This window comes from Aotus nancymaae, unplaced genomic scaffold (genome assembly GCF_030222135.1).
Source record: "Aotus nancymaae isolate 86718 unplaced genomic scaffold, 86718_ANA_hifiasm-v0.15.2.pri h1tg000155l, whole genome shotgun sequence".
Taxonomy (NCBI): Eukaryota; Metazoa; Chordata; class Mammalia; order Primates; family Aotidae; genus Aotus; species Aotus nancymaae.
Window position 1 is genome coordinate 2,167,647 of NW_026988570.1, and position 14,892 is coordinate 2,182,538.

General features: G+C 42.6%; 1 protein-coding gene across 1 annotated transcript in view; it reads left to right on the top strand.

Annotated features, from left to right (window-relative positions):
* Positions 1-14,892, top strand: part of LOC110568264 (two pore channel protein 2-like) — a 40,436-nt gene that overhangs the window by 514 nt on the left and 25,030 nt on the right. Inside the window, 3 exon segments of the mRNA XM_064371647.1 lie at positions 9,306-9,388; positions 10,510-10,624; positions 13,597-13,725. Coding sequence (XP_064227717.1) covers positions 9,306-9,388; positions 10,510-10,624; positions 13,597-13,725 — 327 coding nt within the window.

Consider the following 14,892-nt stretch of genomic DNA (forward strand, 5'->3'; position numbering starts at 1 on the left):
AAGCAACAGGAAAACAACTAAGGGTCCTGCTGCAGGGAAACGCCCGGAAAGAAGTCTGCAGGATGTGGGCCGCGGGAGTGCTGATGCAGCCCCGGCTCTTCCGATGCCTGCGGGACACAGCAGATGGGTTGCGCAGCTGCCCAGCTGCTCAGGGACAGTTTCGCTGAGACAGCCTGAGCTTCTTTGAGAGTTGGAGCTTCCAAGGGACCCTCCTTGAGTTCTTGCACTGGACAAGAACTAAGACAGTGGAGAGAAAGGCGAGAACTTCAATGGCAGGAGCCCCTGCTCTGATTCAGAAAATCTGAGTCCTGAATTTACACTATGATGGGCGGGCAAAAGTCATGAAGACCGTGGGTGACAACGTCGGTCAGGCCCTGGCACAGTGACTGGCACACAGTCATGACAGCCAATCTTTAGACCCCTCAGGGTCCATGTTACATCTCCTTTGCATTGTGCAAGTGTGTGGGAGGTGGAGAGTGTTTTGGTTCTTTCTTCCTCTCAGTCTTCAACTGGCCCCCTTCGACTCTGGGCTGTGGCATTATCACCCCTGCCGCTCCCCACTGGGCTCTTGAAGCCTGATGGAGAGGGTCCACAGGACAGGCTTGTATGTGGGGATGAAAAGCTCTGCCAGGCAGGCGAGGTGGCTCAAGCCTGTAATCCTAGCTACTCCACAGACTGAGGAGGGAAGATTGCTTGAGGCAGGAGGTTGAGGTTGCAGTGAGCTATGATTGTGCCACTGTACTCCAGCCTGGGCAACAGAGCAAGACTCCACCTAAAAAAAAAAAAAAAAAACTCTGGTGCATTGGCCTCCCTCTCTGGCTTGCTGGTCTCCCAAAGGGGCTTGACCACATCCAACAGATGCATTCTACCATGTCTCCTAAATCTCAAGGGAGCGGGTAAAGGAGAAGGAAGGGGAAGTTCCTTTGTCCATAGCTTTGGCCTTGCTCCTGCTATCTAAGATAATAGCATTGATTGTGTCATGAAATCAGAGATAGCGTCTAGATCTTCTTCCCTCCCCAGGTTCTGACCTTGGGCACTCCGTGACCAGTATAACTGGGCTAACGTTATTTAAGAATTAGTTTGGATTCATGTAACTAGAACCCGCCTAGTCACCTGAAATGCATTAACACCCTCTCCTTCCAAGTAGTTTTTTTTAGGACTCTTCTGATTGGAGTTTCCTTTTTTGGCTACTAAGATGGCAATCTACTTCTTTGGGGGAATTTACCAGCACTTTCAACTTTGAAATGAAATAACCCAGTGCTAGTGATTCTCAATTTTGCCATTGGTTAGCATTAGCTAGGGAGCTTTTAGGATTGTAACCAGTTCAGGCTCTACCCCTGAGATTCTGATGTAATTGATGTGGACATGTCCTGGGCAATAGTAACTTTCAGGCTACTTAGTGATTCAAAAGTACCACCAGGGCTGAGAGCCTGTGTCTTATGCCGTTTCTTTGTGACAGTTCTATGTGGTGGCCTCTTGATACTTTATGTGCTTTTTTTTTTTTTTTTTTTTTTTTTTGAGACAGAGTCTCACTCTGTCAGCAGGCACCAGGCTGGAGTGCAGTGGCGTGATCTCAGCTCACTGCAACCTCTGCCTCCCAGGTTCAAGCAATTCTCCTGCCTCAGCCTCCTGAGTAGCTGGGACTACAGGCGCACACCACCACGCCCAGCTAATTTTTGTATTTTTTTAGTAGAAACGGGGTTTCACCATGTTGGCCAGGATGGTCTCGATCTCTTGACCTCATGATCTGCCCGCCTCGGCTTCCCAAAGTGCTGGGATTACAGGCGTGAGACACCGCGCCCGGCCTTTTTGAATGTTCTTATTCTTAAATCTGTTCATGCAGATCTTGCATTACCCTGTTTTGGGGTCTTAGTCCCTTAGTGCTCCTTCTTAGCAATTTGCAGAGCTGTTGCTTGCAGTAACCAGGAGGGTTTGAGAAAGTGTTCTACTCAGGTGGTCCAAGGAGCAACATAAAGCCAGTGAGCTAGCTAGGAATGATTCAGTGAGGGAGAGGAGTGGGGCTTCCGATGACCTGGATGGCATGTCCCCTCCCCCAAGAATACCAGAGCTACCCACCTCCAGTTGACCGTGGCTATCATGATTGCAAAAATGGCCAAAAAGTCTTCCCATCCCTGAATACATACTCTCTTTGCAATGTGCCTTTGCAACTTCTTATATCAAGAGGTGGGATCTGTTTCTCCAGGCCTTTAATCTGGGCTTGGCCATGAGACATGCTTTGGCCAATGGGATATTAGCAGTTGGGCTACAGGCAGCGGTGTGAAAAGCACTCGAACATTGGTGCTTGCTCTCCTGATGCCCGTGGGAAACTTTGACCACCACCTGTGGAAGAGCCCTGGTAGCCTGCTGCAGGATGCACATGGCCAAGACATGTGAGCAAGACTATTCTAGACCATCCAGCCCCTGATGACCACAGATATCAGCTAAGTTGGCCCAGACCAGGACTGCCCAGCTGACCCACAGAATTAGGGAAAATAATAAGTGTTTATTCAAGTGACCAAGAATCAGGGTGGGTACCAAGAACTTGTTGAAATACAGTGTAGCATAGCCAAATGTTATAATCTTTTAAAGAGAAGCCAGAAGTTCAAATTTTTGTGTAAGCTCCAGTTTTTAAAAAATTTGAATGAGTAGCCAGCATTTAAAAACACTCTCTGGGCCAAACAAAACACAACTTTAGGCTGCATTTGGCCTATCCATTGTTGGTTTGCTACTTTCTTTATAGAGGGACATAAGGTTTTTATCCCAACACCTCACTGCCACTTACTCTCTCACCCTTCTCCCACAGCTGCTGTGCCCTGTCCTATCCCTGGCAGCTGTTTCTTTGTATAAAATGTCCACAATGTACGTCAAGACCCCAGCTCCTCCAGGCAGTCTTTCTGTGTGGAAATAGAAGCTGCTGGGATTGCCAGTCCTCATGGAAAAAGTGAAATTTGAGACAGGTTTCCAATGAAGGAAACTGGGAAAGCTACTCCTGGTTTTAAGTGAGCATGAGATCAGGCATGGAGGTGAGTCCATAGAGGGACAGTGGACAAGTCCACCAATTTTGGCTAGAGAAGAGTGTTCCTATAGGAAAAGTGAGGGAGATTAAATTGGAGAGGAGAGGAGAGGAGACATTTAGAAGTCCCTAAATGCTAAGCCAAGGGTTTTGCACTTGATTGGACAGAGAAATCACTTGATGCTTTGGAATGGGGGTGTCTCATGGGGAAAGCAGCACTACTTTATTGTATCAGTGTGCAGGAAGAGCTTGTAGGAGGCTGGGGGTACTGAGGGAGACAGAAGGTACAGTAGCCTTACTTATCCATGGTTTTTGGTTTTGCCTTCTGTGGTTCCAGTTCCTCTAGGTCAACTTCAGTCCAAAAATATCCAATAAAAATTTCCAGAAATAAACAATTCATAAGTTTTTAATTGTCCACTGTTCTGAGTAGCATGGTAAAGTCTCCAGATGTCTCGCTCTGTTCCGCCTGGGATGTGAATCATCACTTTGTCCCACATTTCCATGCTGTAGACACTACCTGCCTGCTAGTCACTTAGTAGCCATTGGGTTATCAGATCAAAAAGACATAGTATATACAGGGTTTGGTTACCATGCTCAGTTTCAGGAACCAACTGGGCGTCTTGGGACGTATACTTCTTAAATAACGGGGGGACTAGTGTGTAGTGTTTTTAGTAAGGAAAGGAACATTGGAATTGGAAAGAAAAATGGAGATGTGGAAGAATTTAACTTCAAATTTATGGGAACTTCTCTTTACCTTAAGTTATAGTTAATTATGTTAATTTTCTTACCTATATAAACAAGACATATTGGTTGATTTCAAAGCACTTCTATCAACAACTTTGCATTTTGCCTAGGTTCTCGTTGAATGACTTAAAGGTATTTGGGAGCTTACAGTGGTTTATTCCGACCGCAGTTAATACTGAAGAAGGCATTTGCTGGGTACATAGAGAAGGAGCTTTCTTGCTCTCTCCACTGAGAGCCTCTGGAATCTATCTTTCCCTCCTTACTGCGTTCTTTTCACCCTTTAAGGGATTACAAGTGATTCGTCTTCCCCAGAGTTGTAGGGTGGGGTTGGGAGAGAAAACACAAAATTCTTAACAACACTTTTAAGTCTTGGGAGGAGGAAAAGAAATATCACAGCTCTGAGAAGAAGAGAAAGAAAAAATCAAGAGAAGGCAATTATTGTCATGGTGCAATTCAAACAGAAAACAGGCAGGTGCAGTGGTTGTTACCTGTGATCTCAACACTTTGGAAGGCCAAGGTGGACAGATTGCTTGACCCCAGGAAATTGAGACCAGCCTGGGCAATATGGCAAAACCTGTCTCTACAAAAAAATACAGTAATTAGCTGGGCATGGTGGCACACACTCTGTAGCCCCAGGTACTCAGGAAGCTGAGGCAGGAGGATCACTTGAGTTTGGGAAGTTGAGGCTGCCAGCGAGCCATGATCACACCACTGCACTTTAGCCTGGGCAACAGAGCAAGGTCCTGCCTCAAAAATAAATAAATAAATAAATAAATAAATAAAAAATAAGAAAGAAAGAAAAGAATAAAGAAAAATGGAAAAAATACAAGAAATAGCAGGAAAATGGCCATATTTACATCAGTGGTTTTCAGTCTGGACTGCACATTCAAATCACTTGTGAACTTTAAAAGATTAATCCTGGGTTCCACCTCCCAGAGGTTCTGATGCAATCTGAGTCTGCATGTGACTTGGACTTTGGTAGGGTCTTTAAAAGCTGTTAAGGTGATTGTCATAAGCTGTGGGAATTAAGAATCACCACCCCTGCAGTTACCAATGCCTCCCATAGTTGGGGTGCTGTTTTGAGGTTTGCAGCCACATTTTAGCTTCATCTGAAGAAACATCTGCTGTTTGGTCTTTGCTATTTTCATGGTAGATGTGGACAATGGTTCCCACATAAACTTGAAAAGTATGTGCAGTTTTGGAATGGGAGGTCTAACATAATCCACATTATTGGATTGGATAAAAACAGTTTGTTTTAAGGGAAAATACAAATGGCCTTAGTTCAAATAAACAAGCTGATTATAGTAAAGCCTGTCTTCTAAGAGTACCACTTTCCACGGAAAACAAACACAGGACACTTAGAAGTTGCACACAAATGGGAGGGAGGAGGAGAGGGAAGACAATTAGAACCAAAACATAAAGTAGATGAGATTTTAAAAGGCGATAGATGTCAGAAATATAATACTAGGTTAAAAATGGGAAAGCTTTGAAACGTTAGTGTAGAGGTGGAGTGGCTAATATGAAAGAATCAGCAGATTTTAAAACAGCAGTGATGAGTTCAGATGGCAGTTGGTGGGGGTGATGTGGTACTTGTCATTCAATGTCTGGGGTCTATCTCATGGAGATGACCCCCAGAGCCTGACTGGCTGAGGCATTGCTGGTGAGTGTTTTTTGCCATTCTCTACCTGGAAGGCATATGAAGGATGCATCTCAAATCCACGAGTGCTGAACTGCTTATGTTTGTGGACAAATTGCCTCACTGGGACTATAAAGATGTTCGCAGCATCATCTTTTTAAATTGGGGACAACAGTGGCCTTAAAAGATTTTGCCGTAAATATTTTTTAAAAAGCCTCAATATCGTCCGGGCACAGTGGCTCATGCCTGTAATCCCAGCACTTTGGCAGGTGGGCGGATCACGAGGTCAGGAGTTCAAGACCAGACTGGCCAACATGGTGAAACCCTGCCTCTACAAAAAAATACAAAAATCAACTGGGCATGGTGGCTCGTGCCTATAATCCCAGCTACTTGGGAGGCTGAGGTAGGAGAATTGCTTGAACTAGGACCCGGGAGGCGGAGGTTGCCGTGAGCCGAGATTGCACCACTGCACTCCAGCCTGGGCTACAGAGCAAGACTCTATCTAAAAAAAAAAACCTTCAATATCAGAATTCTCTGAGTATGATCTTTTTGAGGCTTAAGGGAATTTTCTTAACGCTGGTGTGTGTTCATTAAAAAAAAGCCAACTCTTGTTGATGTGAGGCATTTTCTACCAAAAATATGTTTCTAAGCATATCCTGGGAACTGTACTCTTTCTCAATGTTAAAGATGTTCAATGAAAAAAAATTGATATTAATAGTTTTCCTACTAGAATTTTTTTTTAAATATGTAAAAGAAAAATGTTTGGCTGGGTGCTGTGGCTCATGCCTGTAATCCTAGCACTTTGGGAGGCCAAGATGGGCAAATCACTTGAGGTTAGGAGTTCGAGACCAGACTAGCCAACAACCAAAAATACAAAAATTATCAGGGTGTGGTGGTGAGTGCCCATAATCCCAGTTACTTGGGTGGCTGAGGTAGGAGAATCGCTTGAATCCATGAGGTGGAGGTTGCAGTGGGCCAAGATTGTGCCACTGCACTCCAGCCTGGGCGACAAAGTGAAGCTTCATTTCAAAAAGAAAAAAAAAGAAATGAAAAATGTGTTATAAGTGTTAAACACATTTATATGGTACTTCTCAGATTTTAACAAGCTGCCTCTAAGAATTGCAATACCAGCTCTAAACATACCTGTTGCTCAAAAAGCAATTGACTCTTATAGCAGTTAATTCATCTATGAGATGATTGTTCCATATCAATTTTTTAATCCAACTATTTGTCTTTCTTTTTGAGCATTTTAACAGCTTTTTTAGACTATATTAGGTATACACTAAACTACATTTATTTGAAGTATGCAGCTTGATGAGTTTTAATATATAAATACCCTTGTGATAGTTAGGCCGTGATTAGAATCGTGAACATATTAATTGCCCACTAAATGTTTTCTTATGCCTATTTTTAATCTCTCTCTCTTAGTTATCTCTTTGTTTGTTTGTTTGTTTGAGATGGAGTCACTCTCTGTCGCCCAGGCTGGAGTATAGTGGCACGATCTCGGCTCACTGCAACCTCCGCCCCCCATGTTCAAGCTATTCTCCTGCCTCAGCCTCCTGAGTAGCTGGATTAGAGGTGTACGCCACCATGCCCATGTAGTTTTTGTATTTTTAGTAGAGATAGGGTTGCACCATGTTGTCCAGGCTAGTCTCAAACTCCTGACCTCAAGTGATCGGCCCGCCTTGGCCTCCCAAACTGTTGGGATTACAGGCATGAGCCACCGTGCCCAGCCTGCTCCTGTCTTTCTCCCCCTGCCCACACATAACCACTGATCCGGTTTCTGTCAGTGTAGGTTAGTTTTATTTTCTAGAGTTTTATGCAGATGAAGTCATACAGTGAATACTCTTTTAGGGAGGTGGTTGGCTTCTTTCACTCCGCACAATTATTTTGAGATTCATCCATTTCGTTGCATCTATTAGTTGCTCATTCCTTTTTATTGCTGGATAGTATTCCATTGTAGAGATACCGTACATTCTGTTTATTCACTCACCTGTCCATGGACATTTTGGTGGCTTCTAGTTTTGGGCTGTTAAGCTGGATGAACATATGTATATATGTGCAGCTTTGGGATGAGGTGTCTGACATGAGCCACATACTTGCGTTGGATGTACTAGTCTTTATGTGGACATATGCTGTCTTTTCTTTTGGTAAACACTTAGGAGTAGCATGGCTGGGTCATACTTTTTAATATTTTAAGAAACTACCAAACTGTCTTCCAAAGTAAACATGCCATTTTCTGTTCCTACCAGCAATGTATGAGAGTTCCAGTTGCTCAACATCAAACTTGCAAATATAAAAGGAATTTTGTATTTTGTGTTTATATGTATATAAATGTATAACGTAGTATAAATATGTAGTATATAATTTTGTGTTATGGATTTGTTTGTATGTATATGTATATATACAGTAGTGTATCACTTAACAACAGGGATAAGATCTGAGAAATGGACCATTAGGGGATTGCATCATTGTGCAAATATCATAGAATGTACTTACACCAACCTAGATGGCATTACTTACTAGACGCCTAGGCTGTAGCATATTTTTCTAGGCTACAAACCTGTACAGCATATTACTGTACTGAATACAGCAGATAACTGTAAAACAATCGTGTATTCACGTATCTCAACATAGAAAAGGTACAGTAAAAATACGGTATAAGAGGTAAAAAATGAATAGGGCACTTCCAATGAATGGAGCTTGCAGGACTGGAAGTTGCCCTGGGTGAGTCAGTGAGTGAGTGGTGAGAGCCTGTGAGGGCCTTGGACATTACTGTACACTACTGTAGATTTTAGAAACACATCACAGTTAGACTATATTAAATTTGTACAAAATATTTTTCTTTCTTCAATAACAGATTAACCTTAGCTTACTATAAATTTTCTACTGTATAAACTTTTTGATTCTTTTGCAATAGCAGCTTAAAACACATTGCATAGCTAACAAAACATTTTCTTTCTTTATATCCTTATTCTATAGCTTTTAATATTTTTAAACTTAAAAAATTTTTAACTTTTTAAACTCTTTATTAAAAACTAAGACACAAACACATGCATTAGCCTAGGCCTACTCAGGGTCAGAATCCTCTGTCTTCCATCTCCACAACGCATCCCACTGGAAGGTCTTCAGGGGCCGTAACACTCATGGAGCTGTCATCTCCTGGGATAACAATGTCTTCTTCTGGAATCTTCCTGAAGGACTTGCCTGAGGCTGTTTTACAGTTAACTTTTTTAATAAGTAGAAGGAGCGCACTCTAAAATAACCATAAAAAGTATACTAAATACATAAACCAGTAATATAATTATTTACTGTCATTATCAAATTTAATATATCATACATAATTGTATATGCTAGAGTTTTATACCACTGCCATGCAGGTTTGTAGACACCAGCATCACCACAATCATGTATTTTATTGTGCTATGATGTTATGACAACTATGAACTCATTAGATGGTAGGAATTTTTCAGCTCGTTATAATCTTATGGGTCCCTTGTTACGTATGTGGTTCACTGTTGACCAAAATGTTATGGGGCACATGACTGTATATGTATTTGAATATACATGTGTACTTAATCATATGTTAATATATGTATGTATGAATATACCATTTAGGTACAAGTATATGCTCTAGTCAATGTTTATTTTCATTTCCTTTGAGAGTCTGTATTTGAATTCAAGAAAGTGGAGAGTGTCTGGGCCCAGCCCCACTGCAGGATTCTCAGTGCTCAGGGAGACATTGGAGATGTGCAGGCAATGCTGTTTAGATGTTGACCACCTCTGGGAGAGTGGGTCTGGGGAGAGGCAAAGGGAAGCTTCTTTTATACTTGCTGCACACTTACAAAGGAAAAAGAAAAGTATCCTCTCCTGCTCTGACTTGGTCTCCCTTACTCTCTCTATGGGGAACAGGACCTTCTCCTGGCGGCTGCCTATGTTTTGGATGCCCAGTACAACAGAAATGTTCCATTCGAAACATCACCTCAGGCCATCAGGTAACTGACATGTTACAACATCATGTAGAACCACCTATCCTTCAGCACTTGATACTCTTGAAGTTGAACCCAAACCGAAGGCATTGTTTACACAGATATTTTGAGAAGTATATAGGGCACAGCACATAGATTTGGACATAATCTAATACTTTCTTTTTGAGGCAGGGTCTTGCTTTGTTGCCTGGGCTAAAGTTTAGTGGTGTGATCACAGCTCATTGCAGCTTGAACTACTGGGCGCAAGCGATCCTTCCACCACAGCCTGGGATTACATATGTGAGCCACCATACCTGGCTGAATACTTTTTTGAGTTGTAAGAGCATGGCCTGACACTTAGGGAAGCATTCAATAAACAGATTAAGATCAGATAGATGAGTAAGTGAGCAATACCCAGGATAGAAGCTAGGGTGCTCAAGGGAGGAACATGCCATTGTCTTTTCCTTTGATTGTCGTCCTCTTAGAGTTGACAAGTGAAAAGCCTTTTTCTTTTCCCTGTCCATTGTCTTCTGATGCAATCCATGTGTCTGCTGTTCTTATGGGAATTCAGCTTTTACTCTATCACCCCTATAGGTCTCAGCCTGTCTATCACTAGGGCTCAGCATCAGGGCCTCCCAAGGCAGCTGATGCCTTATCCCCGTAGGTTGCCAAGCATGTTTGGCGTGCCATCCCCACTTAGGGAGAGACTAGCATGACCTCTTGCCAGATCTCTTCTGAGTCTATCATGTTAAGATGGGCTGATGTACATTTTAAAATCGGGTTAGGCCACCATGCCACATCAGAATAGTCCACTTTAACTGAGAGTTTAATCTGGGTCCATCACTGGTCAAGGTCCTCTGTGGGTATTCCCTTATTACCATCACAACAACCCCATGGGGAAGGTATAATCTTAGCTGAGACTGTTAAGAAAATGTGCTTTGAGATATGATCATATTCCTGATTTTTCTGTGTTAGTGTTTGTAGTATGTGATCATTAAATACTGCCTCCTACTTTCTAGAATTTGAAGGAAATATGACTGAGAAATAACTTTCTTATTTTATCCACCATTAGTTCTTTAAAGAGATGTTTGGGTGCTGAGTAGCTCCTGTTCCTTGTTTTTAACCACCTTTGTCTTTTTCCTCTGCAGACTTTACTATTTTTATAACCACTGGACAACACAGGTTGCCACGTATTTCTTCATTTGTATAGACCTCGCTCTTGCCCTGTTTGAAGAGCCTGCGTTGTTTCCTCTGCCGTTCTTGGTAAGCATGCCACAGCAGATGGCTAGCCAGATTCGGTCATAGATGAGTTGGGCCTTGTGCCTCTTCCTTATTTTCCTCAAATTTCCACAAATATGAATTAGATGTTATTATCTTTCTGGGATACTGTTATTATCTTTCTGTCTACTCACCAAGCAGATGCTTCCTTCATAAAGCATTTTAAGTGCAATGGGACATTTTGGTCTTCTGTGCAAGCACACACAAAATCAGAGATGGTTCAATGATATTTTCAAAGCCAATTTACTTACTGCTAAGTAGATGATGTTCTCATATAGTATAATATGCAATTTGTACATACCACATTTTCAACTTTTTTCGTAGTCATATCATTAGAGTATTTATTGGTGCTTAGAAGCTGATCACATTTGATTTTGAGTAATGTATCAAATTCACCAGCCAATCCAGAGAGGTCTAAATAGTAGACCAATGCCTTGCCCATGTTGATTTCTGATTCGTCATTACTCTCACCTCTGTCTTAATAGTTATCATCTGCTCCCTGCTTGCTATCTGCTGGGTGCTCTCAGTGCTTTCTCTGTATTCTCCTTAAGCCTTACAGGAACTCCATGAGATGTGCCTGCTGTTATCATACTCATTTAACAGACAAGGAAGCTGAGCCTCGAAAGGTTGTGTAACTTGTCCAAGGTCACTAGGCAACAAAGACAGAACTAGGCTTCAATCCTAAGCCTGTCTGATTTCAAAGCTTTTGCTTTTTAACAACCACACACAGACCCTTTTTTATTCTTCCTTGTTTCAGTTATCAGTTGCACGAACATATTTACAAACCACCCCAAAACTCAAACACTCGAACACTCAAAACAAGGGTCAGGAAGCCATAGACCGGGGGCCAAATTCAGCTGCTGCTTATTTTTGTACAGCCTGTGAGCTAAGAATGTTGCTAAAAACGGAATGTTTGTGTCTTCCCAAAATTCATATTTTGAAACCTAGCCCCCAATGTGGAGGTATTTGGAGGTGATCATGGGGGTAGAGCCCATCTCATGAATGGTATTAGTCCCCTCATAGAAGATGCTTCAAGGAGCTCCCTTGCCCCTTCTGCCATGTGAGAATGCCACAAAAAGATGGCTGTCTGTGAACCAGAAAGTGGGCCCTCGTCAGACACCAAATTTGCCAGTGCTTTGATCTTGGACTTCCCAGGATCCAGAACTGTGAGAAATAAATTTCTGTTGTTATAAGCCACCCAGCCTATGGTGTTCTGTTATAGCATCCTGATCAGACTAAGACAAATGGTTTTTACATTTTAAAATGACTCGGAAATAAAAGACACAGAAGAATAATATTTTGTGACACATGGAAATGATATGAAATTCAAATTTTGCTGTCTGCAAATAATGTTTTATTGGAACATAGCCACACTTATTCATTTATGTGTTGTCTCTGGCTGCTTTGGAGCTACATCAACAGAGTTTAGTGGTTGTGACAGAGACTGTAAGACTTGCAAAGCCTCACGTATTTACTTTAATGGAAAGAGTTCACTGACCCCTAGCTTTAGAGAACAACAGCTAGCTTTTATTATCTCCCATGACTCTGTGGGAGATTGGCTTGGGTGGTGGGGCTGGGGTGTAGATGTCTGGAAGCTCTTAGATCTCTGGAGCCTAGAACATCCAAGGTGGCTCTCTCACATGGCTGCCAGACTCTGCTGGCTGTAGCTGTGGCCCCAGGTTCCCTGGCTCTCTTCTATGTGGCTGCTCCACATGGCTTAGGCTTCTCCCAGTGGGTGGCTGGGTCCAGGAAGAAGAATCCTAGTGTGCTGCACCATCACACCTCTGCTTGCATCACACCTGCCGATGTCCTATTGTCCAATGCCAATCATGCCGAAACTCTGAGTCAACATGGGAGGGCACTGCAAAGGGGGTGAAAACTGGAAGTATGGCTCTGGGGCTGCCAAAGTGACAGCCACCAACTTTCTTGCAATAAAGATCCTCCAATTAATTAATTCTCTGGATAGAAGCCGTTTATTCCAATAACTGTCAACACAAACACAAAGTCTGAAGAAGCAGAGCTGTGCATTCACAAACCCGGACAGAGTCCACTCCGGCCAAAGCAGGAGTCCCACGGAGTGGTCTTCTCAGCCATTTGCCTCTTTTCCTGAGTCCTCACTCCCTGTCTGTTATTGGTCATGTATAACTTTGGGTTGTGTACCCTGCTGCTTTCAGGCCCAGAGCCAGCCCCTTCCTCCCTGTCTCTGGCTCTCACTCAAGACCTTTCCCTCTTTTTAGCTCAAGTTAAGTTGTCCTTTTCTCCACCACTTCCTATGTTCCACCCATTTCTCCCTATTGATGGGGGAACATGCCCTTGTTAGGGAGCTGTTGCTGCATCTCAACAGCCTCAGGCAAACCCTGCACTGCAGTCACCGGCTGCAAGGCTAGCAGGTGCAGGAGTCTGGAGTTGGCTCCCATAATCTACAGAGGGAGACCCATCAGGACTTCAGTGTTGACCTCAGTGGGCTCCATTCTCATCTCTAACCAGCCTCATATAGGCAGCAGGACTGCAGTGGCAGTGATGTTTACAGAAGGGCCCATTATTCCCACATCTCCGGGGAATTACCTTACTGTTAGAGAATTGGGACTTTTAGGTGTCTGGAATTTGAACATGGGGAATTTGAGAGCATAGACGATGCCTGCCTCTGACCTCCCCCTTTTCTGGGGAAATATGTTCTTGGTCCTCAGCTTACTGGTGCAGCTTCTTCCAGGGATCCCTGCCAGTGTGGGTCATGGAAATTGCAACTCAGTGGCGGGTTTCCTTTTTGGAGAAAGAAACAATTCTAACTGACAGAAAATTTTGCAATTTTCAGTAAAATTAAGGGACATGGCAAATTCTCAGAGGGTGCCAAGCAGGAAAGGTAGGGTAGTGGCAGGGGCTGGGGGTTGTACGAGATAACTAAAGCTGAGCCTCCCCATGGCAAGTTCTCCTGCTCAGCCTCTGTTTTCTCCTGGCAGGCCACCTCAATAGCAGAAATACTCTGCCTGACTGCATTCTTTGGGAGACTGATACATTTTGCAAAAATCACTCCTCAAATGATTTTCTGGAAGGATACAAAAAACATCTGCATCATGGTAACCATAGTGGTGAGTGTTCATTGTAGTACCTATAAGAGTTTATGACTAGAGGCAGGAGCCATGAAGAAAAAAGACTCAATAGATTTGCCTTTGATAAAGCAACACTTCCATTCAGTGAACACCATAAGCACAACTGCAAGCAAACCACAAACCGAAGAACAAATATGGCAAAATGTGGCAGTGCAGACATTTCAACATATCAAGAGCACTTCTAATTAAAGGGAAAAAAAGATATCCCAGTAGGTAATTTTGCTGAAGATAAGTGAAAGCAACTCATGAAGAAAACACACGTAAAATGACTGCTAGAAAAGATATTTTACTTCACTAATTAAAAATCGTAGAATAAAACAATAAAATACCATGTGTTGGCCTATAAATCAATGTTAGCAAGATTGAAAACAAACCTTTTTTTGTAATTTCAATTTTCATTTTAGATTCAGGTGGTACATGGACAGATTTGTTATATAGGTATATTTTGTGATGGTGAGATTAGGGTACGATTGATCCCATCACCCAGGTAGTGAGCATAGAACCCAAAAGGTAGTTTTTCAACCTTTTTCCTCCCTCTGTCCCCTCACCCCTCGAGGAGTCCCCAGTGTCTACTGTTGCCATTTTTGTGTTCATGAGTACCCAGTGTTTAGCTCCCACTTATAAGTGACAATATGCAGTATCTGTTTTTCTGTTCCATTATTAATTCACTTAGGATGATGGCCGCTGGCTGTATCCATATTACTGCAAAGGACATAATTTCATTTTTTTTTAAATGACTACGTAGTATTCCATGCTGTATATGTACCACATTTTCTTTGCCTAAGCTACCCCTGATGAACACCTAGGTTGATTCCATGTCTTTGCCATGAAACAAATGTTCTTACAGCCTACTGGAGAGAGGAATAAAGCTATATTTCTGGAAGGCTGTTTGGCAGTTCCTTTCAAAAGCCTTGAAGGTGAATATACTTGCACCCTTGACTTCCATTCCTTATCTGTAGGTAAGAAGGATGCATTCTGAGATTTAGCCAGAAAATTGGTGGTGACTGACTGCTTATAATATTGACAAATTGGAAACAACCTTATTTCCTAACAAAATACACAAGAAATATGTTGTAAGTAGAATGTGATATATTCATGCAGACTCCTGGGCTCTCCTCTCACTCCTTTGCCCTGTCTGTTATTTGA